Source organism: Oryctolagus cuniculus, chromosome X, assembly GCF_964237555.1.
Source record: "Oryctolagus cuniculus chromosome X, mOryCun1.1, whole genome shotgun sequence".
Classification (NCBI taxonomy): domain Eukaryota; kingdom Metazoa; phylum Chordata; class Mammalia; order Lagomorpha; family Leporidae; genus Oryctolagus; species Oryctolagus cuniculus.
This window is the reverse complement of record NC_091453.1, coordinates 77,594,034-77,618,760: the sequence shown is the minus strand read 5'-3', so window position 1 is coordinate 77,618,760 and position 24,727 is coordinate 77,594,034. Positions and strand designations below refer to the sequence as shown.

Here is a 24,727-nt window from a genome sequence, read left to right as displayed (position 1 = left end):
AGAAGCGGTGGGGCCAGTGCTCTGGGGCCGCCATATTGCACAGCCTGCAGCTGAAGCATCTCAGGGCACTGAGTGTCTGCACAGGAGACTGATGTCCACCGTTCCTCGCTGGACTGCATCTCTACTCCTGCGGGGACAGGGGTCCTCCTGGGATGGCCGCCATGCTGATCAGGTCACCTATGAGGGGACATAGGTAGGAAAATATTCCAGTCCCTTTGGTCCCCTTTCCCTCAACAAGCCCCGGCGTTCCTACCCAGGCAGTTCCTGGACCACTGGGAGTTTTCAGACACTTCAGAACAGAAAGTGTTGCACCCACTTCACTCCTAAGTAAACAGGGACCAAATGCCCAAAGCTCTTGCTCAGACAAAATGGCTGACGCTTCCACAAGCCCCGCCCAGACATGGCGGCCACAGGGCTCCTGGCTATGTCAGGTTAGGACACAGCGGCCGCAGTTTCCGGAGCTCAGACACCCTGCCACTGCCTGTGTTCGGAAACTCCAGATTGCACTCACTGCAAGGAACCGAGCTGTCCCGGGCCTCCACGGGATCCGCACACGCCTGCACACTCAGGTCGCTGGGAAGCAAGTTCTGCGCAGGCGCTCAGCCGCCAGCCTGGCAGTTTCTGCAAGTGAATTCCTCTTGATGGCAGTATTGCACCACAAATGCCATCTACCCTGTACCCGCGGGTTCTCCCTCCTCCCTTCGTGAAGGGAAAAAACGGCGCTGTCCAGTGGGTGCCTGCATGGCTGCAATCCACATGGCTATGCTGCCTGGGTCTGATGGGAGCACCAGGAGCTAAGGCAATGCACTGGGTGCTGAACCCATCTGGTGCCCAGGCAGCCTGGCCTTAGCAAGCAACTCTTATGTTGTCCTCAGGACCACTACTCAGTGGACACTCCTAAGGGCAACATCAGCGGGCGTAGGCACAACGTCAGGCCAGGCTGCACTGACCCCACACAAATGGCTTCAGGCCTCTGGGATCAAGGCATAGGACCAGGCGCTTTGACACAATCCTATACTGACAACAGTGGGATTCAGATCTTGTAACACAGCCCTGCCACGACAGCTTTCCCAGGAGGTCTAGGACAGGCAGATACACTGACCCAGTCACTGATGAGTCATTTTGACATAATGTCTCATCCAGGCACACTTAAAGGGTCTGTACCCAGAGTTACTGGGAAGGAAGAGAGGGAAGGGTTACAGCCACCCCAGGACCACAGGCCTCAGTACCTCTCTACTCTCACAGGGCTCTCCTCTGCTCTGGACAATCAGGGTCCCACACTTGGGTCAGTGAGGACTGGAGCCACGAATCACAGCAAACATACCTAGTCTCCTTGCACCTGACCAAGGATCACTGCTTGAGAACTCCCAGGTTTGCAGAAGGAAACACATACTAGTGATAACTCATGATTTAGGAGGCATCTCCATCACAGTGCATCACTCAGGAAGAAGTGGGGATGGAGAAGGAACAGGAATAAGTATGCATACACAGACACGGTTAAAGTGGGTGTCAGTGTCTTTAGAGGCAAGTCGGAATGAATGAATGAAAGGGTGGTTGTGTTATCGGGACACAGCCACAGTTGCACATAGAGCTATCTGGGAAATAATGCAAATCCACGGGTACCGCACACGGTCTCCTCCATGTGCTAAACACCCTGCACTCCTCCACACCAAGGAGATGCAACCTGGTCCTAGTTCTTACAGAAGCTGAAACAACATGGGTCAACCTCCCCTAACCCTTGTAGAAAGGTCCCAGTCTGCTGAACCTGTCCTTGGTCCTGCTTGGACCCTGAATTAATTCTACTCCCACACATGGCTAGGTTGGATGTCTAAGAATACCAATTTGATGACAGGTAAACACCACAGTCGTCATGGACAAAAATGCATGCAACTACCAACAAGGATTCTGCAGTACTACACAATCCTCTTATTCCTCCTCTCCATTTCCTAGTAAACCAAGGATCAACACGTGTCCACTTAGATGCAGTCTGAAACCGGGTGTCCTAGCTCTGACAACTGGCTCTCCGTGCTGAAAGGGTTTCCCATGAATGGAGGCCCTAGGCCTAAGGCCTAGGACTCAAATAAATTGTCTCCATGAAGCCATGCTAAGAATGTACAATTGCAAACACAGCTGGTATCTTTAACTCTGCACAAAGAAGAAAGCCCAGGAAATAGTACCACTAGAAATACAGGTGGGCCCAGACCACCTACCTCCCCTCTGGGAACTCTCTAACCTGAGCGGTCTCCTAGTTCCTGGGAGGTCAGCCTGAACACCAGGTCTCCAATGGTCAGACACAAAGATGGGAAGTGCAATACCACCACCTCAAAGACACTGGAGGACAGGAAGATTGAGGATCCTTGACACTAAGACAGCAGGGCTGGAACACCTGGCTCCTCTCCAGGGCTGTTCCCTGGTCTTCAGATAAAGATTCCCACACAATGGGCATTCAGGAGGTGACCTAAGTGCTACAACCAAGACACACCTCCCCTCCTAGCAGCTGACTCAGGTTCCCCGTTGTTGTCCAATGCCCATCAGTGAGCTGCCAGAGAAAATACATAGACATGATCCCAGTAATGGAAGGATCATTTTCAACAGTGTCCACCCCAACATGCATTTGGGAAACAATGAAAGTACGACAAGGCATAGACCCAAATATAGAGAAAGTATTAAATATGCAAGAACGTGCATGACAACCCGCACAACGCTTTATAACCTCTAGGGCTGCTCCCTAGACCTTAAAATGTCCAAGGTTTTGGCTAGAGAGGGGCCTCCTGGCTCCCCTGGGTTGGTCGTGATGAAGAGAGAGAGAGAGAGGAGCTGAGGGAAAAGTAGAAGCTGGAGAGGCCATTCTATCAGAGGCGCTGATCCACCTGCCCCAGACATGCAGGATGCTAGGGAAGACCACTGCACCCAGGCAGCTGTGGCTGCTTCCCCAGTGTGATCAGGACACTGGGCAGAGGTCATGGTGACATTCTGATCAGAACACACATGGCAATGAAGTATCTACAGATACACAGGCGATTTCTAGTCTTCCCACTGAAAATTACAGTCTGAGAGACAGCATTCAAATGGGATGGCAACTCTGCAGCTACCCCAACATTGGAAATATTCATTCTTGGGTTCCTGTATTTGGAATATGCCATATTTTTTTCAGCCACTAAAGGTGGAGGGAGAGCTGGGAAAGGGGGTGCTTCCGTTTCTGGAGCAGCAGCGCCATCCAGCGGAAGCTGTTTCAGAATGAACTGTGTCCTCCAGCACATCCCACAGGGAAGGCTGGCAAGTGAGGGGAGAGAGTTCAGTGCCCAGATCAGGAACCAGCGAGGTTGGTGTGGAAAGCTGAGTGCCAGGTTCTCCCACCCAGGGATCCTGAGAGGCCCGGACTGCAAGGCTGCAGAAGCGGTGGGGACAGTCCTCAGGGGCCGCCATGTTGCACAGCCTGCAGCTGAAGCATCTCAGGGCACTGTGTCTCTGCACAGGAGGGGAGGCAGCACTTCCTGACTCTCCCCACCAGGGCACAGCAGGGAGCCTGAGCAGCTCTGCTCCCCTGCACTGGGTGAGCTTTACTCTCCCTGCCCCCCACACCCTGCAGGTCTCAGGGGCACAGCAGATTCCTGCTCGCTGAGGTCACAGCTCCCTCAGCACAGGCGACACCTGACTGGCACTGAGGAGGAGCCCGCACACCTGTCACACTGATGACCGCCGTTCCCCGCTGGACTGCATCTGTGCTCCTGTGGGGACTGGGTCCTCCTGGGATGTGGTTGGTAGGCTGAATAGATTACATCTGAAGCAACAAGGAGGGAAATTGCTCCAGTCCCTACTGGGGCTCATGTTGAAAGGAGCGGCCGAGAGCCGCCATAAAATGGCCTTAATAAAACAGTCCTGGGAAATGGGGAGTAAACTAAGTTCACAGAGAAAGCAGATAGCTACTACCCAGAGATAAGGGCTACTACCCAGAGATAAGGTCTACTACCCAGAGATAAGGGCGACAGAACATCCTGGTATGCACCTAAGCCCCCTCCCCTGTGCTTGTTCAAGCTTAACAAAGAAACCGTGAGGCACGTAGGGCACGTAGCCACCCCTTTCTGCTCTTCAAGGACCCCCTCCCCTTGTCCAAGCTTAGACACGTAGGGCACGTAGCCCCCGTTTCTGTTCTCTCCTCCTCCTCGACGACCTCCTCCCCTTGTAGTTACCCAATAAACTTACGCCACCCTATGGTATGTTAATTTTGTGGTTTTGCCCCTTAAAAGCTGTGTGAGATAGCTGCTCGGGGCTCCTCTCGCTTGCTTGCTGCTTGCAGCAGCAGGGGGCCCATTTGCGCAAATGAAATAAAAATTACCTCCTGCTCTATTGCATCGTCTGGTCTGGAGTCTGTGTTTCTGGGGTCGTCACAAGAGGACACCGCTTTTGGGGTCCTACATTTGGGGGCTCGTCCGGGATTTGGGGGACCCCAGACTCCCACACTCCATCGGCCTGACGGAGGTAAGTTTGCTTACTTGTGTATTATTGTAATTGTGGTTTGTACTGTTTGTCTTTGTCTGCCAGGGCGACGTGGAATCCGTCCTGGGGCAGTTTGTACTGTTTGTCTTTGTCTGCCAGGGCGACGTGGAATCCGTCCTGGGGCGCCTGTACAGGCTCAGTATTGACTGGACTAGTGGGGGAGACAGACGTGTCCTGAGACCCCTGGTTCAACCCTGGAGGACGCTCCAGTGGTGGTCTGGGAAGGAGGGAAAGAGGGAATTTCCCTTCTTCCAGGGGAGAGCCTGGCCAGATGGCCGCTCCCTTCTGATAGTTTCGGTTTTGTCTCGGTCTGTTGCCGTGTGGCTTGTGATTTGTGTTCTGTGTGTCGCTGTTTTTGTTGTCCTTTATCTCTTACTGTCTCCCCCATCTGTTTTTATTGTTGTGTTTGATTGCTAGATGTATACTTGTATGAAAAATGTGTATTGTATTCTTATGATGTGTTAATTATGTCTACTTCTCAATGCAACTCTAGGGCCAAATGTAAGGACAAATTTTTGGAATGGAGAGGCTTGTACCTAGATTTGGCTCTGGTAACCAAGAAACTTTGCTGCCGAATGACCTTCTCCTGCTCCTTGGGAGCCTGGCCAGTTCCCAGGGAGGAGGATAAAGGAATGTTTTCTGATAAACAGGTGGGCATGCTTCATGTCTCGGCTCTCTGGCCAAGACCCGAGATGGGACGCACTGCTTGCCTAAAATCTTGGCAATGAGCCACCCTTGTCCTTGGGGGCTTTAAGGGGGAGCCAGAGCAAGCCTCTGCTGCTGCTGTTTCATTTCGGGGGGAACATGCAGTCAAGCTGAATGTTAAATGTGCCCGTGATGATTACTAATAATGTTTAATTCTCAGTATGGATCCTTCTCCGGAGCTGTGTGAAGATTGCCTAGTGATGCCCACAGTACTGTAAATTCTACAAAACTTAAGTACAACGTGAACATGATCAATTGGCTACTGTGATTGAGGTGTTCTGTGACAGTCCCTTTAATGAGAAATTAACAAAATGGATTAATAACAGGACATTCAGGACCTGACGCTCTGCTTGGTATGTCATTACAAAAATCATCAAGGAGGGCTATGCCTGATAAATGAGGGTGCTATAAATGTGGGCAACAGGGACATGTACAAAAATTGTCCAGAAGTCAAAAATCAAAATAAGGCTCTTCCTGGGATTTGCTTCCAGTGCTAAAGGGAAAGGCATTGGGCCAATAGTGTCACTCCAAAACTGATAAAGAAGGTAATTCATTAAAAAACAGAGTTCAGGAAACTGGAAGCGGGGCCAGCCTCAGGCCCTCCCTACAGGGATCAGTGGACCATCTTGCTATAGTATCATTAAAGCAATGGAGCCATGTTTATTGCAACATTCTGTTAATCTATGCTCCTTTACCATCTTTCCTGTAAATAATTTTAGTGTGCACTACAAGGCTTGCAGCGTATTTCTTGCAGATTAAAAGTAACTAAGTCTGTGCACAGCAGACAGCTAAAAAGTAATTTACTGTCACAAATTGGCATAGTTGGCAGGATCCGCAAGTATGCAAAGCAATGCCTTTCTTTAAAAGAAAAACTGAAGTTGCATGTGTAACCTGTGATGTTCCTGGCTGGAAAGACCTTCAGTTCGCCTGTTTGGTGAAGGAATGGGCTCTCTGCTCAGAATCGAGTGAGAATTGGGATGGCAAGTTACAGAGTGCACAGCCTCCACAAGTTATTGAGGTTTTGCTATCAGTGCCGGTGGAAAAGGGGGATGAACTATAGGCTTTGGGGAGGTGAGAATGGATTTTGTTATCTGCATACTGATGCATGTGTAAGCAATTGGAAAAATAAGTACAGGATAAATGTAAATTGGGAAAAAGAAAATGCTGCCCTTTGGAGTCAAACTGCTAGATAGTGGTAGAAAAAAATTATATCAAGCTCCTGTACTGCTGCCAGGGCCAACTAAGGTTATTCAGTGTAAACAATACAAAATTCCAGGTGGATATGAGAAAAAATCTAAAACAGTAAAAAAATTATCTTAGTGCTGAGTGATGATTCCCATAATCACTAAAAGGAATTATCTAATTTGGCATGTTAAGAAATCAGATGAAACCTGAAAAATGACTGTGGATTACAGGGAATTAAACAAAGTTACTCTCCCATTGACTGCTACAGTCCCAGATACCATCATTTTGATGTAAAAGGTCACAAACATAAAAGCGTGTTCTTGATAAGGAAAGTTAAAAGAAAGAGATACTTTTAAAAGGATATGATTTGTAAAAATTGTTTATCTTAATGGCTGGTTTATACTGGAATAAAAAAAAAGAGGGTGGGAGAAGAGAAAGGTTTGAGCAAGTTACAGAAGGTGTGAGAAAGTCGCAAAATGTTATGGGAAGAAGAAATCTTTGGTTATTTTCTTTGACATAAAATCAAAATCTGATCCTCTGTTAAAGCAATGAGTTAAAGTAATCTATTATGTTCTCTTGATGTCTCTGTTGAATTCTAACTGCTTAAAAACAGCTGTAAAAAGAGCAATGGTGAAATGGAGGGATCCTATCACCAATCAATGGAATGGACCTGATCCAGTACTGGTATGGGACAAGGGCTCCTAAGGGATGGGTTTTTCCATGTAACCAACATGCCTTTACATCATTAGCCTCTGATAACTTCTGCAATTGCTCCCTGGGCCGTGTGGCCCTGATGCTAACATCTGTATTTACAGCAGCGGATAGAGTACGTCAGTGGTGTGCTTTACCTGAAGACTACTATAACAATCATCCTAATAGGAGAGGACACTGCCCTTGCCATGGCTGCATCAGTAGTAAGTGTTCCTGGACTGGCTTTTGGAAATAATCGTGGACTATGAAGGCTTACATGTTTGGTGACCAAAGCAATCAATCTTACTGCTACTGTGCTATCCAATATAGCCAAAGAATTGGATCAAGTTCACTCAGGAGTGCTTTTAAGCCATGCAGCTAACAATTACTTGCTGTTAAAAAAAAAAAATCATATAAGTTGTAAATCTGTACCTGGGGGATGTTATTTTAACATTACTAACAATGTGCCATATATAGAGTCTGTTATTGATAAACTTAAGAGTAAAATGCAACATATGTTTATTACTAACCCACTATTCATTTGAAGGGTTTCAATGGATTCATTGGTTATTAATGTTGGCTGGACTGCTACTGCTTTTCCCACTTTGTATGGGATGTCTTCCGTGTGTTCTGCATTTTATGCTGACTTCCCTATAGTATGAATGGACTGAGATTCATCATTTAAAACTTCGTACCAAGCCTCCTTTGTAATCAAAATAATTGATATTTGGCTGTATGTTTCATCTCTCACCTAATGTTGGGCTGGAATGGTACTCAAAGACGGGTAAGACGCTCAGCATCCTGTACCAACCTAAGACAGGGCTCTAGGCCAAGCTGCCAGAGTTACCGATGACGGGTAAGGACAGAGATGACTGAGGGCAACCTAAGACAGAGGCCATTCTCAATTTAAAAAAAAAAAAAAAAAGGAGGAGATGTGGGGACCCATGGCTGGCCATGGGCCCACATGCTAAGGCCTGGCTTGCTGATCATTGGCATTAGTCCTCACGCAACAGTATCAAGCCCTGGCCACCAGTGACCGTATTGAAACCCCTCATTAATGGGCACACAATTTTAGGATTAAAATTAGTTCAAAGAGAAAATGGGGGAATGAAAGGAGCGGCCGAGAGCCGCCATAAAATGGCCTTAATAAAACAGTCCTGGGAAATGGGGAGTAAACTAAGTTCACAGAGAAAGCAGATAGCTACTACCCAGAGATAAGGGCTACTACCCAGAGATAAGGGCTACTACCCAGAGATAAGGGCGACAGAACATCCTGGTATGCACCTAAGCCCCCTCCCCTGTGCTTGTTCAAGCTTAACAAAGAAACCGTGAGGCACGTAGGGCACGTAGCCACCCCTTTCTGCTCTTCAAGGACCCCCTCCCCTTGTCCAAGCTTAGACACGTAGGGCACGTAGCCCCCGTTTCTGTTCTCTCCTCCTCCTCGACGACCTCCTCCCCTTGTAGTTACCCAATAAACTTACGCCACCCTATGGTATGTTAATTTTGTGGTTTTGCCCCTTAAAAGCTGTGTGAGATAGCTGCTCGGGGCTCCTCTCGCTTGCTTGCTGCTTGCAGCAGCAGGGGGCCCATTTGCGCAAATGAAATAAAAATTACCTCCTGCTCTATTGCATCCTCTGGTCTGGAGTCTGTGTTTCTGGGGTCGTCACAAGAGGACACCGCTTTTGGGGTCCTACAATGTAACCCCCTTTCCCTCAACAAGCCCCTGTGTTCCTCCACCAGGCAGTTCCTGCGACACTGGGAGTCTCCCAGACAATTCAGAATACAAAGTGTGCCACCAACTTCATTCCAAAGACAAGTGGAGGGACGAAAATGCCCTCATAGTCTGCTCTAACAAAATGGCTGAGGCTTCTACAAGCCCCGCCCAGACATGGCGGCCACCAGGCTCCAGACTCTTCCAGGCTAGGACACGGGCCACAAGTCCCAGAGCTCAGCCCCTACTACTGCCTGGGTCCAGAGCCTCCAGAGCCCACTCCTCTCAGGAAACCGAGCTGCCCCAGGACTCCAAGGGCTTTGAGCCCCCCACCAAAATGGCCTCAGCACCCGCCTGCACCCTCAAGTCCCTGGGAAGCCAGTTCTGCGCAGGCGCTCAGCCGCCAGCCTCGCAGTTTCTACAAGTGAATTCCTCTTGATGGCAGTATTGCACCACAAATGCCATCTGCCCTGAACCTGCAGGTCCTCCCTCCTCCCTTCGTGCAGGAAAAAAATGGCGCTGTCCAATGGGTGCCCAGTATGGCTGCAATCCACATGGGCTACTCTGCCTGGGTCTGAGGGGAGCACCAGGAGCTAAGGCAATGCACTGGGTGCTGAACCCATCTGGTGCCCTGGCAGCCTGGCCTCAACAAGAAACTCCTGGGCTGCCCTTGGGACCAACACTCAGTGGAAGCTCTTGAGGGCAACACCAGCGGTGGTAGGCGCGACACCTAGCCATGGTCCACAGTCTGCACTACAAAAGGTTTCAGTCCTCTGGGATCAAGGCATTAGTCCCAGGGGCTCTGACCCAATCCTATCCTGACAACAGTGGAACTGACACATTGTTACACAGCCCTACCATGCCAGCTTTCCCAGGGTTTCCAGGACAGGTAGATACACTGACTCAGTCCCTGAAGAGTCATTTTGATGTGATGTCTCCTCCAGCCAGACTTAAATGGTATGGACACAGAAGGACTGGGAAGGAAGAGAGGGAAGGGTTACAGCCATCCCAGGACCACAGGCCTCCGTGCCTCTCTACTCTCACAGAGCCACCCCCTGGGCTGCATAATCCAGGGTCCTACACTCAGGCCAGTGAGGACTGGAGCCACGAATCATAGAAAACATCCCTACTCTCCTTGTACCTGACCCAGGATCAGTGCTTGAGAACTCCCAGGTTTGGCAGAAGGAAACACATACTGGTGATGTTAAGTAGCAAGTCAGAAATTTAGCCTGTGTTTGTGTGTGTGTGTGTGTGTGTGTGTGTGTGAGAGAGAGAGAGAGAGAGAGAGAGAGAGAGAAAGGCCTGAAGACCAGCACCTACTGTTGAAGCCCAGCATCTTACACTTCAAAGTCCTGCCCAGACCCTGATAACCTCCCAGGTGGTCCCAGCCCTGCCCCCATGGAAAGCTCCCAGAATTCTCTCCTCAGGCCAAATGGGTTACCTGACCTGATGACATGGGGCAATAAAACCTTCCCAGAAGCCCTAAGGAAGTCCCACACCTTGCAGGGCTGCCCTGCACCAGTGAATCTGGGGAGGAGTTTGCTAATTTAAATCCAACAAACCCTTCTAATGGGACTCCCCATCCTTTGTCCTGGAGGAGAGGGGGAGGTGGGTAAACAGACTCCCTTACAAACCTAGGGAGTCCAAACAGACTGCAGCTCAGCCCTCTGCCTCTCAGCTGAGCCCCCACCTGGCCTGCCAGGTGTATTCTCTCCATTCAACCATGTAACCTCCCTCACCCCAGTCCCAATGTTTGGGCACTCTCTCTGCACCTTCCATTCTGATGGATGCCCTACCCCCAATGAAGCCTTATCACTCAGCTCTCTGTCTCAAGCCTGAATTCTTTCTTGCCTGAAGAAAAGAACCCCAGCCTTCCATGGTCTTTCCTCCTGTGACAGTGATAACTCATGAATTAGGAAGAATCCCTATCCACAGTCATCATTCAGGAAGAAGTGGGGATGGAGAAGGAAGGGGAATAAGTATGCATACATAGACATCATTAAGGTGGGTGTCGATATCTTTATAGGCAAGTAAGAAGAATGAGTGGAGGAGGTGGTAGTTTAATGGGGGCACAGCCGCAGTTGCTCGTGGAGCTATCCGAGAAATAATGCAAATCCACGGGTCCCAGACAGGGTCTCCTCCATGTGCGAAACCACTCTGCACTCCTTCACGCCTGGAGACACAACCTGGTCCTAGTTCTTCCAGACCCAAAACAACCGTGGGTCAAAGCCCCATAGTCCTCATGGAAAGGTGTCAGCCTGCTGAACCTATCCTTGACCCTGCCTGGAACCTGGATAGATTCCAGTCCCACACATGGCCAGGTAGGTGTTCTAAGAATACAAATTTGCAGACAGGTAAACAAAAAAGTCGTCATGGAAGAAATGCATGAAAAACCAGCAAGGCATCTCCGGTATTAGACAACCTCTCATTCCTCCTCTGCCATTTCCTATTTAACGAAGAATCAACATGTGTCCACCTAGATGCAGTCTGAAACCAGGTTCTCCATTTTTGACAACTCCCCATCCTGAGAGGAAGCTCCAAAGAAATTTCTCCATGAAGCCATCTTAAGAATGTACACTTGCAAACACAGCTGATATCATTACCACTGGACAAGGAAGAGAGCACAGGAAATAGCACAATTCGCAGCACAGGTGGGCCCAGACCACCTACCTCCCCTCTGGGAACTCTCCAACCTGGGCATTCTCCTAGCTACTGGGAGGTCAGCCTGAACACCAGGTCTCCAATGGTCAGACACAAAGATGGCAAGTGCAGTACCACCACCTCAAAGACACTGGGAGAGAGGGAAGATTAAGGTTCCTGGATCCTAAGACAGCAGGACCTGAGCACCTGGCTCCTTTCCAGGGCTGCTTCCTGCTCTTCAGATAAAAAGGATCCCATAGATCACGTATTCAGGAGATGACCCAGGTGCTACAACCAAGACACACACCTACCCTCCTGGTAGCTGACTCAGGTCCTCAATTGTTGTCCAAACCCCATCAGTGATCTGGCAGGGAAAATACACACACATGATCCCAGTAATGCAGGAATCTATTTCAACAGTGTCCACCCCAACATGGATATGGGAGGTAACGAAAGTAGAGCAAGCATAGACTCAAACACAGAGTATTAAGAATTCCAGAACGTGCGGCTGTGTGCCAGTTTAAATGAATGCATGAACATACGAGAGTGAGTAAAAGGTTATGGGGCGCTGAGTGGAGACAACAACCAGATGTCAAACACAGTCCCTGGAAGGAGCTGCAGAACCACTGCCCTGCCCAAGGTCAGCTGAGGGCTGGCGCCAGGGCTCCTCCACCTGACCCATGTGTGGCAACCTGGGGAACTCGGGGTGAGGAAACTACCTCAGATCCCTGGAGGGACCCAGGGCGAGACCCGGACTGTACATGGGGAAGAACTGTTCCCATCAGTGCATGGCATCCCCACAATGCCCTACTTCCTCTAAGGCTGCTCTCTAGACCTTAAAAAGTTCTACGACTCTGCAAAGGGAGCACATAAACAAGTCTAGTACCTGCTAACACTAACCGATAGAATAAATAAAGGGGAGAGTGATCCAACATGGGAAGTGAGATACTCAGCAGACTCATAGAATGGCAGATGTCCTAAATAGCACTCTGGCCTCAGAATCAGCCCTAAAGGCATTCGGAGCTGGCTGAAAAGCCCATGAGAGTATTTCAGGCATGGAAAGCCAAGACACTCTGGCAAAAGATCTCTGCGAGTGAGATCCCAGTGGAAAGAACAGGTCTTCAAAGAAGGAGGTACCTTTCTCTGAAGGGAGGAGAGAACCTCCACTTTGACTATGACCTTGTCTAAACAAGATAAGAATCGGAGAACTCAGAGGGCTTCCATAGCCTTGGAAACTCATGACTGGAGCATAGGGAGATTACTGATGCCATAGACAGGAGTGTCAATTGGTAAAGTCAACAACAGGAGTCACTGTGCACTTACTCCTCATGTAGGATCTCTGTCCTTAATGTGCTGTGCATTGAGATTTAATGCTATAACGAGTACTCAAACAATATATTTCACTTTGTGTTTCTATGGGGGTGTAAACTGTTGAAATCTTTACTTAATGCATACTAAACTGATCCTCTGTAAAAAAAAAAAAAAGAAAAAAAAAAGAAATTATCAACTCCCAACTTGACTCTCACTGGGATTAAACATGACAATAGGTCTGATCTGATTTCATCATCATTTAAAAAAATCATCTATTATTTTTCACTTTATGTTTCTGTGTGGGAGCAAACTGTTGAAATCCTTACTTAAGGTATACTAAGCTGATCTTCTGTATATTAAGATAATCGAAAATGAATCTTGATGTGAATGGAAGGGGAGAGGGAGTGGGAAAAGGGAGGGTTGTGGGTGGGAGGGACGGTATGTGGGGGAAGCCATTGTAATCCATAAATCGTACTTTGGAAATTTATATTCATTAAATAAAAGTTAAAAAAAAATAAAAAAAATAAATTTAAAAAAAAAAAAGTTCTACGACTCTGCTAGAGAAAGTGCCTATGGGTCTTGTAGGATTGGGGTCATGTAGAGAGAACAAAGAAACGACGCAAAAATCAGTAAGAAAGTAGGGTACCTGTTCTCCCAGAAGACTGAACTAAACGCCAAAAAGCTTTGGAAGAAGATAAAATAGAGTGAGGCAGGTTTAATTTCCACAATTTTGCCAAGAAAAGTGAGGATTCCTTACTATGATATTGTGACCAGAACAAATATGTGAAGCATGTATCTACAGATACACAATATCAGTCTCCTGTCTTCTACCTACATTTATATTCACAAGATAGAGCATCCACTAAGGGACAGCACTGCCCAGCTACCCCCAACACCTGAAACCTTTACTATTCTGTTCCGGTACTTGGAGGACACCATTATTTTTCTTCAGCCACAAAAGGTGGATGGAGAGAAGGGGAAGACGAGGTGGTTCCATTTCTGGAGCAGCAGCGCCATCCAGAGGAGGTCGTTTCAGAATAGCGTCCACTCCATCCATCCCACTCCATGAGGAAGGCTCCAGAAATGAGGAAGACTGGGATCCAGGCTCACACGCAGGCATCACCAGAGTTCCTGGGGAACAAGAGAGAGCTGGGCTCCCCCACAAAGGGATCCAGAGAGGCCCGGACTGCAAGGCTGCAGAGGTCGTGGGGGCCAGTCCTCAGGGGCCGCCATGTTGCACAGCCTGCAGCTGAAGCATCTCAGGGCACTGTGTCTCTGCACAGGAGGGGAGGCAGCACTTCCTGACTCTCCCCACCAGGGCACAGCAGGGAGCCTGAGCAGCTCTGCTCCCCTGCACTGGGTGAGCTTTACTCTCCCTGCCCTCCACACCCTGCAGGTCTCAGGGGCACAGCAGATTCCTGCTCGCTGAGGTCACAGCTCCCTCAGCACAGGCGACACCTGACTGGCACTGAGGAGGAGCCCGCACACCTGTCACACTGATGACCGCCGTTCCCCACTGGCCTGCATCTGTGCTCCTGCGGTGGCTGGGTCCTCCTGGCAGGCAGGCACACTGAACAGTTCACCTCTTAACGGCACAGAAGAAGGAAAATGGTCTGTTCCCTACAGGTGCTCATGTAACCCCCTTTCCATCACAAGCCCCTGTGTTCCTCCACCAGGCAGGTCCTGGGCCACTGGGAGTCTCCCAGACAATTCACCATCAAATGTCTGCCACCCTACTTGACTCCTGAGACAACAGAAGGGAGGAAAATGCCCACAGAACCTGCTCAGCACAAAATGGAAGAGGCTTCCATAAGCCCCGCCCAGACATGGCCGCCTCTAGGCTCTTCCCACCAGGTCACAGCTGCCATGAATCCCAGAGCTCCGACCCCTGTAACTGCCTGTGTCCGGGCCTTCAGAGCCCACTCGATGTGGAGACCTGAGCTGGCTGGGTCTCCACGGATTTGAGCCCTACAGGGAACATCGTCTTGGCACCAACCTATACCCTCACTTCCCTGCCAAGCCAGACCCGCCCAGGCACATAGCCACCACCTGAGGAGATCCGCAAATGAATTCCTCTTGATGGCAGTATTGCACCACAAATGCCATTCCCCTGTTGCCCCCAGTCCTCCCTCCTCCCTGCGTGGAGGAAAAAATCACCAGTGCTGTCCCAACAGATACCTAGCATGGCTGCCTGGTTCTTAGGGACCAGGAGGAGCTAGGGCAATGTACTGGGTGTTAGACATACCCGGAGCCCATGCAGTCTGGCCTCAGCACGCAGTCCTGGGCTGCCCTTGGGAATTTGCTCATCAGACGCTCCTTAGGGCAACCCTCCGTGGGGGCAGGGCACCTGCACCTAGCCAGGCCCCACTGTCTGCACCACAAGTTGATTAGGCTCTCCGGGATACAAGCAAAGATCCCACTGGCTCTCACCCAATCCCATTCTGAAAAGCGGGGGACTTTACACTGTCACTGAACCCTGCCACGCCAGCCTGCCCAGGAGGTACAGGGCAGCCAGAGAATCTGAATCAGTCATTGACAAGTCATTCCCACATGACAGCTCATCCAGGCAGACTGAAAGGGTATGTAGTCAGAGGTACTGGGAAGGAAGAGAGAGATGAGTACAGCCATCCCAGGACCACAGGCCTCACGAAACCTGTACTCTCACAGGGCTCCTCCCTGGTCTGCAGATCTAGAGGTCCCACACTCAGGACGGGAGACAAGGGCCACAGCAAACACATTAGCTCTCCATGCGCCTGACCCAGGGTCACTCCCTGAAAACTCCTTATATTGCCAGAAGGACACACATATTGGTGGTAATTCAGGATCTCCCAGGGAGGCTGAATGTAAGGATCTGAGACAGGTTCTGAGGAAGGGAAATGGATCAGTTCTAACTGCCATAAGCAGATTGTGAAACTGGCAAACTTCTGTGTTCTTGTAGGAGGAGGCAGGTTCAAGGTTGAAGGAACCTTCTTGAGCCCCAGAGGTCATCTAAAACAGTGACCCCCATGCACCAAGGCAGCGGGACAGAATCCGGATCGGGACCAAGCCTAGGTCTTTGCAGAGACTTCTGCAAGCCCCACCCAGACATGGCCACTAATTGGATCCCGAGTTCCGCTATCTGCTCCAAGCTGCACACACACACCGGAACTCGGTCCCCTGGCCTTGCCTATGTTCTGGGCCACCATAACCCACTGGACATGGTAGCCCAGCTGGACCCGGATCCAAGGGCTCTGAGCCCTCACAGGGGGAAGCCTTGGGACCCACCTGCACCCTCCCTTTTCTGCCAAGCCAGTCCCACACAGGCACACAGCTGCAAGTGCTGTCGGGTTGCATAAACTGCTTCCTCTCCATGGCAGTATTGTAGCACAAACGCCACCTGCCCTACCCCAAAACGTGTCTATCCTCCGCCCTTCAAACAACTACAAAATGCCCAGAGCTGTTCAGCAGGAATCCAAAATGTCTGCTGCCCAGCATGACCACTCTTCCTAGCTGAGGGAGCAGGAGGAGCCAACACACAGCACTGGGTACTGCACTGACCCTGGTGGCTGTACACTGCTGGGGGCTGCACGTGTGACAAGCGCACAAGGGACGTCTACATGGACTCCCCAGCTGTAGTGGGGACCTGCACCTAGTCGGGCCGCAACACCTGCACTGCACTTGGCTTCAGCCCTCCGGGATGCATGCAAAGGCCCCACAGGCTAGGACACCTGATCACCCAGCCTAGGCCTCTGCTCCCCTACTGGTGGGACAGACGGCTCTGAGGAGAGGCCTCTGCCAGAGTCCCTACCCCTGAGCCAGTGCTACTGTCCAGAAAGGGGCTGGAGGAAGTCGTCACACTCATCCAGGTAAGCACACCTTGACAGAGGGTTCTGCTGGTCCCTAAAATGCATGATTGCACCGAGATGCAAATGTTGATACTTTATCCTAACACAGAGGCAGCCTAGCTCTCTGCAGGGCCCTAGTGCTGGCTGAACCCATACAGCCTTGCTCAACTTTCCTCAAGCCTTCTGGACATGTTGAAGCTGGGCAAACCTGACCGTGGCCCTCCCTGGGACCCTGGCTTGATTTCATTCCCTCTTACTCCCAACTATGGCTAGGTAGCTGTTTCAAGGAGCCCAGGAAATTCTCCCCATGAAGCTGTCCCAAGAATGTACACATATAGGCCAGTGCCCTGGCTCACTTGGCTAATCCTCTGCCAGTGGCGCCAGCACCCCAGGTTCTAGTCCTGGTTGCTCATCTTCCAGTCCAGCTCTCTGCTGTGGCCTGGGAAGGCAGTGGAGGATGGCCCAAGTGCTTGGACCCTGTACCCGCATGGGAGACCAGGAAAGGCACCTGGCTCCTGGCTTCGGATCGGTGTAGCGCCGGCCGTAGCGGCCATTTGGGCGGTGAACCAACGGAAAAAGGAAGACCTTTCTCTCTGTGTCTCTCTCTCTCTAACTCTGCTTGTCAAAAAAACGAAGGAGCCTCTGGGCTCTTCCTGGGTTGGGGGTCATGAAGAGAGAGTGAGGAGCTGAGGGAATAGTAGTCAGAAAGTGGAGAGGTCATTCTATCAGATTCACCTTCCCCAGACACACAGGATGCAAGGGAAGAGGACTGCACCCAGGCAGGTGTGGCTGCTTCCACAATGGTGCAGAGGACTGCGGAGTGCTCATGCTGATAATTTGGATCAAAACACATACAAAGATCTATAGAAACACAGATTCTGCTTCTTGTCTTTCCACTGACAATTATAATCCCAGAGAGAGCATTCACCAAGGGACAGCAACCACCCTGGAACTCATCACTGGACACCTTCCTTCTTGGGTTCCTGTGTGTGGAGGACTCCATTATTTTTTTCAGCCACAAAAGGCGGAGGGAGAGAAGGGGAAGTCGGGACAGGCCCATTTCTGGAGCAGCAGCGCCATCCAGCGGAAGCTGTTTCAGAATGGCATACAGTCCATCCAGCACATCCCACGAGGAAGGCCCGGAACTCAGGGAGAGTGAGTTCAGTGCCCAGAGCCGGCACCAGCAAGGCTGGTGTGGAAAGTTGAGTGTAGGACTACCCACCCAGGGATCCAGAGAGGCCCTGTCTGCCAGGCTACAGAAGTCATGTGGGACAGTCCTCAGGGGCCGCCATGTTGCACAGCCTGAAGCTGAAGCATCCCAGGGCACTGTGTCTCTGCACAGGAGGGGAGGCAGCACTTCCTGACTCTCCCCACCAGGTCACAGCAGGGAGCCTGAGCAGCTCTGCCCCCCACACACCCTCCCCCCCAGCAAGGCACTGTGTGAGTTTCTCTCCCTGCGCTCCACACCCTGCAGGTCTCACAGGAGCCCACAGCCTCTCCTCAGACTAAATGGCCGAGGCTTCTACAAGCCCCGCCCAGACATGGCGGCCACCAGTCTCTGGACTCTTCCAGGCTCGGACACAGAGGCTACAAGTCCCGGAGCTCAGCCCCTGCCACTGCCTGTTCCCGGCTTCCAGAGCCCTCCCGGTTCTGGGATTCCAGCTGGCCAGAGCTTGCAAGGGGGCCCCAGGAAGGGCACACACTCTCACTTCCATGCCAAGCCAGTCAGGCGCACGCTCACAGCCACCACTGGCGGCATCTGCAACGAATTCCTCTTGATGGCAGTATTGCACCACAAATGCAATTTGCCCTGTTCCTGCCAGTGCTCCCTCCTCCCTGTGCGCAGGAAAAAACACCCCGTGCAGTCCAAGGAGTGCACAGCATGGCTGCCCAGTTGAGGGGGTCACAGGAGGAGCTAGGGCAATGCACTGGGTGCTAAACAGACACAGAGCCCATGCAGCTTGGCCTCAGCACCCAGTTCTGGGCTGCCCTAGGGACCAATGTTCACTGGATGCTCCTTAGAACAACCCCCGTGGGTGTAGGGCACTAGAACCTAGCCAGGCCACACTGTCTGTACCGCAGTGGCTTAAGCCCTCGGGGATCCAATGGGCTCTGACCCATTCCCATTCTGAAAAGCAGCGGGCCGGACACTCTCACTGAACCTTGCCACACAAACTTGCCCAGGAAGTCCAGGGCAGCCAGATAATCTGAATCAGTCATTGACAAGTCATATTCTCATGATGTTTCACACAGGAAGACTTAAAGGGTCTGTAGCCAGAGGTAGTGGGAAGGAAGGGAGGGAAGGGTTACAGCCATCCCAGGAACACAGGCCTCAGTACCTCTGTACACTCACAGGGCTCTCCCCTGGTCTGCAGGCAATGAGGGTCCCACACTCAGGATAGAAGATGAGGGCCACAGCAAACACAGCGACTCTCCGTGCACCTGACCCAGGGTCACTGAGAACTCCTTACATTGGCAGAAGGAAATACATATTGCTGTTGACTAACAAATTAGGGGGAATCTCTATCCACAGTGCATCATTCATACTACTGTCCCAATGGAACAAGAAGGGTATACATATGCATATATGGACCTCATAAGGTGGGCGTGGCAAAGTACCTTTGAAGGCAGCCAGCCCAAACGTGATGGCAAGGGCGACAGGGCTCATTGCCGAAGACAGCTGGAAGGTCTTGGAGCAAAGGGCTCGGACCAAGCGCTCAGTTCACCCTGCGACGCTTATGATTGCAGTCAACAATTTGAAATGGCCAGCTCACCTGAGGCAGTCACCTCTCCACCTGCTTTCTTAAGGTCCGGCTCAGTTTATGAACCTCTTATAATCTTCCAAGACCTGGTAATGAAACGCTATGGGATAAATTGGATCATTATTACAAAATTGTCAAGTCAACATTGCTGCTGAATCTTAGTCTGGCCACAGGTTTCTTTCCCACTAAAACCTGCAGGGGTGATCACATGGCCAAACCCACGACAGCCTGTACTGTGCTGCTGGGCGGCCTGGGGTTCGGCTCTTCCATACAGGAGCACTGATCATGACAAGGGAAGGACCCATGAGCTGGAGCATTCGGCTATAAAATGTACGAGAGAAATTCTCTACTGCTATATGCGTCAGGCCAATAAGGTCCAGCAGTTTAAGCAGGATCCACGCCCAACAACGTGTCTTCACTCTCCTTTCAATGTGCATACAGGAGATGAATCGGTGTCTTATGAGGAATATGGTCTTCTTTAGATAAATGCAGTGTCCCTCTATCTCCTTTACCTCGTGGAAATGATTTCCTCAGGACACCAGATTATCTCTAACACTGACGAGAGGAGGAGATTTGGACATACAAAGAGCTGAAAAGTCAGGAGCAGCACTTGGACAGAGTGGGACTGTTACGTAGGAAGTCAGATATGAGCTTATGTGTGTGTGACAAAGGCTAAAGAAAAGACATCTATGTCCAGCATCTACATTTGCATCTCACAGTCATGCCGATAACTTTTCAGGGGCAGCAAAGTGCTCGCATCTTCCTCTGCCCCTCCTACCCTATAACCTGCCAGGTGGAGTTCCCAGCCCCTTCTGTCTGACAATCTTCCACAATCTCCCAGAAGCAGCCCAGTATCAGCATTTCAAATACGCTGCTCCGGATCCTGGATCCTGGGTTAGGACGGCGCCAGCTAGGCTTCCTCCTGTCCGACACCTGAAGAGGAAAACTCAGGAGCTTCTTAATATTTACATCCATAAAATCCTTTGTTTCAGGAGGAGATGTGTGAAGACAAAGACCCATCTCCTGAAAAACCCCTGGCCTCAACTGGACTGCACACTCAGCCCTCTGCCTCTATGCTGAGTCGGCTGCCTGCCTGCCTGCCTGCCTGCCTGCCCAGGTGTAATCTCTCCACTCAACCATGTAACCTTGCTCCTTCCCTCAGTCCCAGTGAGTGGGCACTCTCTCTCAGGTTCTGTCTGGAGAAGTGCCCACCCGTTCTTACGGATGTCCTTTCCCTACTAAACTTTGCTACTTTCCACTACTCTGCCTCACGCCTGAATTCTTTGTTGCACGAAGACAAGAACCCTGCCATTCACCGGTAACAGGACAACCATGAGAAAAGAGTCACAACAGAAAGATTTCTGCAAGCCAAGAAGCAACAACTTAGAAGAAACTAAACCTGCTAACACCTTGAACTTGGGCTTCTGACTGAACTTCGGCTTCAGAACTTGAGAAAATAAATTCCTCTGTTTATGGCACCCAATCTGGTTACATACGACATCCCTATCAAACTAATGCAGTTGCTAAATCTGACTTAGGAACAAATAGAAAAAGGGAGGGCCAGCACTGTGGCATAGTGAGTACAGCTACCACCTGCAGTGCCAGCGTCCCATATAGGTGCTGGTTCAAGTCCTGGCTGCTCCATTTCCAATGCAGCTCTCTGCTATGGCCTGGGAAAGCAGTGGAAGATGCCCCAGGCAAAAGAAACAGAAAAATGACACAGACCTAGAACAGTGTTTCTCAACCTTTTTGTTGTTGTTGTTGCCCCCAAGTAGGGGGAAACTATCGAATTAAAATTCTCCTAGAGGTAGGAAATTATATGTTAAGGAGTAAGATTTTCTTTAATAGATTTGAGCCTTAGGGTTTCTGTATGATATTGTGATGCCTAGGAATTTTTTACTCTACCTCTCCAAGAACCAATTCTATTATTTGAGGAATGCATGATTTGTAGAAAGTATATCAGTGCTTTTAAACGTATGGTAATAAATCTAAAGGATATCCAGATGGAACGTGTTCTAGGGAAAACAGAAGTTATTGTTATCCACTGAATTGCATCCCCTCCCACCAAAAAATTTTATATTGTTAAACTCCCAGTCCTTTTTATTAGTACATAGATTATATCTGAAAATGTATTACAGTTCATGAAAGATTAAAAAAAAGTATCTTTTCAGGCAGGTGAGAATGAATGAGTGAAGGGGTGGTTGTCTAATGGGGCACAGCCACGACTGCATGTGGAGATAACTGGAGCTATAGCAAAACCACGGGTCCTGGACGGAGGCACCTCCATGTGCGAATGGACTCTGCACTGCTCCATACAATACAACAAAACCTGGGACTCTATAGGGGTGATGACATTGGACCCAAGGAAGTGAGGCAGGGCATCGTCCTCTCTGTCCTCCCATCTGATGTGAGCCCTACGCTTCCGCTGCCCCCACAATGCCCTGCTTCTTACCCAGGCCAGCTCCTGTGTCTTTGGGCAGGATGAGATGCCGGTTTGGGAAGCCTCCACTGTCCTCTCTCTGGGATGGGCTGAAAAAGGACAAAAGAGAAAAAATAATGAGACACCTGGGGGCCTTGCCATACTAGAAACTTAGTGGGATGCAGGCCACTGCGCTTGGCTTAGAAGGACACCCACTGTCGCCAGTGCCGCGGCTCACTAGGCTTATCCTCCGCCTTGCGGCGCCAGCACACGGGGTTCTAGTCCTGGTCGGGGCGCCGGATTCTGTCCCGGTTGCCCCTCTTCCAGGCTAGCTCTCCGCTGTGGCCAGGGAGTGCAGTGGAGGATGGCCCAAGTACTTGGGCCCTGCACCCCATGGGAGACCCAGGATAAGTATGTGGCTCCAGCCATCGGATCAGCGCAGTGCGCTGGCCGCAGCATGCCGGCCGCGGCGGCCACTGGAGTGTGAACCAACGGCAAAGGAAGACCTTTCTCTCTGTCTCTCTCTCTCACTGTCCACTCTGCCTGTCAAAAAAAAAAAAAAAAAAAAAAAAAAAAAAAAAAAAAAGGAAGGACACCCACTGTCAGGTAACTGAACAACTTTGAGAGATCTTGAGCGGTTTGCATTAACACAGCTACTATTACCGGAAAACAGTGGGGTTGCATGTGACAGAGAAGGTGTCTATACTCTCTCACTCAGGACATGCAGCACCAAGGCCCCAGTTCTAAGGACAGGACGGAACCAGCACCATCACAGTCAGAGCCTGGACTGGGGACCAGCCTAAAGACTTGTAAATCATCCCTGACCCAGGGATTGAGAAACAGGCCTGGCAGCCCTGAATCTCTTAACCCACAGAATACTACATGGCAAATCGATGAACCTCAACAGTGAGAAATCAATGGGGACAGACAGGTTTTCAGCACTGTATCGAGACTGTGACAGAGGAATTGGTGGATCGGTCTAGAGACATCTTTAAAATAGACTCCTAAGAGAATCTGACAAGGACAAGGCCTTTAACATGAATTAGCTGGCAAAGAGCATGACCTACCCTAGACGGTCTGCTCACTTGCCCCTGGGAGACACCAGCTCACCAAGGAAGGGCTGTGTCCCCAGGAGAATGCACCAGGTTAATGGGCTTAACAGACACAACAGAGAGGTGCTAGAAATGAAAAAGACCAGGGAGGTGTCTGCCCTGGGAGCACAGAGGGAATCCTGGTCTAGTGGAGGTGGGGTGCTACACCCAACCCTGCAGGGCTTCTGCAGCATCTGCTGACATCTTGATTGCCAGGGCCCTAGTGTGAGATCTGCAGAGCCAGGGACCTCAGACACAAAGGTGATTCTAGATTCTTGGGTTCCATTATGTGGAGGACACCATTATTTTTTTCAGGAACAAAAGGTGGAGGGAGAGATGGGGAAGATGGGATGGTTCCATTTCTGGAGCAGCAGCGCCATCCAGCGGAAGTTGTTTCAGAATGAACTGTGTCCTCCAGCACATCCAACATGGAAGGCTGGCAAGTGAGAGGGAGAGTTCAGTGTCCACAGCAGGCACCAGCAAGGTTGGTGTGGAAAGTTGAATGCTGGGTTCCCCCACAAAGGGATCCTGAGAGGCCCGGACTGCAAGGCCGCAGAATCGGTGGGGCCGGTGCTCAGGGGCTGCCATGTTGCACAGCCTGCTCCTGAAGCATCTCAGGGCACTGTGTGTCTGCACAGGAGACTGATGACCACCGTTCCCCGCTGGACTGCATCTGTGCTCCTGCGGGGACTGGGGTCCTCCTGGGATGGCCGCCATGCTGATCAGGTCACCTATGAGGGGACAGAGATAAGAAACTGCTCCACTCCCTGTTGGTGCTCATGAACCACCGTTCCCTCAACAAGCCCCGGCGTTCCTGCCCAGGCAGTTCCTGGACCACTGGGAGTTTTCAGACACTTCAGAACAGAAAGTGTTGCACCCACTTCACACCTAAGAAAACAGGGACCAAATGCCCAAAGCTTTTGCTCAGACAAAATGGCTGACGCTTCCACAAGCCCCGCCCAGACATGGCGGCCACAGGGCTCCTGGCTATGTCAGGCTAGGACACAGCGGCCGCAGTTTCCGGAGCTCAGACACCCTGCCACTGCCTGTGTTCGGAAACTCCAGATTGCACTCACTGCAAGGAACCGAGCTGTCCCGGGCCTCCACGGGTTCGGCACACGCCTGCACCCTCATGTCCCTGGGAAGCAAGTTCTGCGCAGGCGCTCAGCCGCCAGCCTGGCAGTTTCTGCAAGTGAATTCCTCTTGATGGCAGTATTGCACCACAAATGCCATCTACCCTGTACCCGCAGGTTCTCCCTCCTCCCTTCGTGAAGGGAAAAAACGGCGCTGTCCAGTGGGTGCCTGCATGGCTGCAATCCACCTGGGCTACTCTGCCTGGGTCTGATGGGAGCAGGGGCAGCTAAGGCAATGCACTGGGTGCTGAACCCATCTGGTGCCCAGGCAGCCTGGCCTTAGCAAGCAATTCTTAGGTTGTCCTCAGGACCACCACTCGATGGATACTCCTAAGGGTAACATCAGCGGGCGTAGGCACAACGCCAGGCCAGGCTGCACTGACCCCACACAAATGGCTTCAGGCCTCTGGGATCAAGGCATAGGACCAGGCGCTTTGACACAATCCTATACTGACAACAGTGGGATTCAGATCTTGTAACACAGCCCTGCCACGACAGCTTTCCCAGGAGGTCTAGGACAGGCAGATACACTGAGCCAGTCACTGATAAGTCCTTTTGACATAATGTCTCCTCCAGGCACACTTAAAGGGTCTGTACCCAGAGGTACTGGGAAGGAAGAGAGGGAAGGGTTACAGCCACCCCAGGACCACAGGCCTCAGTACCTCTCTACTCTCACAGGGCTCTCCTCTGCTCTGGACAATCAGGGTCCCACACTTGGGTCAGTGAGGACTGGAGCCACGAATCACAGCAAACATACCT

General features: G+C 50.8%; 1 protein-coding gene across 38 annotated transcripts in view; it reads right to left on the bottom strand.

Moving 5' to 3' along the window:
• LOC103351904 (uncharacterized) overlaps window positions 1-24,727 on the bottom strand; it is a 262,291-nt gene that overhangs the window by 67,599 nt on the left and 169,965 nt on the right. For 37 of the 38 annotated variants that reach the window (XM_070066604.1, XM_070066590.1, XM_070066581.1 and 34 more), the window contains one exon: window positions 21,778-21,854. The exons of the other annotated variant lie outside the window; for it this stretch is intronic. In XM_070066604.1, coding sequence (XP_069922705.1) covers window positions 21,778-21,854 — 77 coding nt within the window. The remainder of the gene's footprint in view (window positions 1-21,777; window positions 21,855-24,727) is intronic. 38 annotated transcript variants of the gene reach the window in all.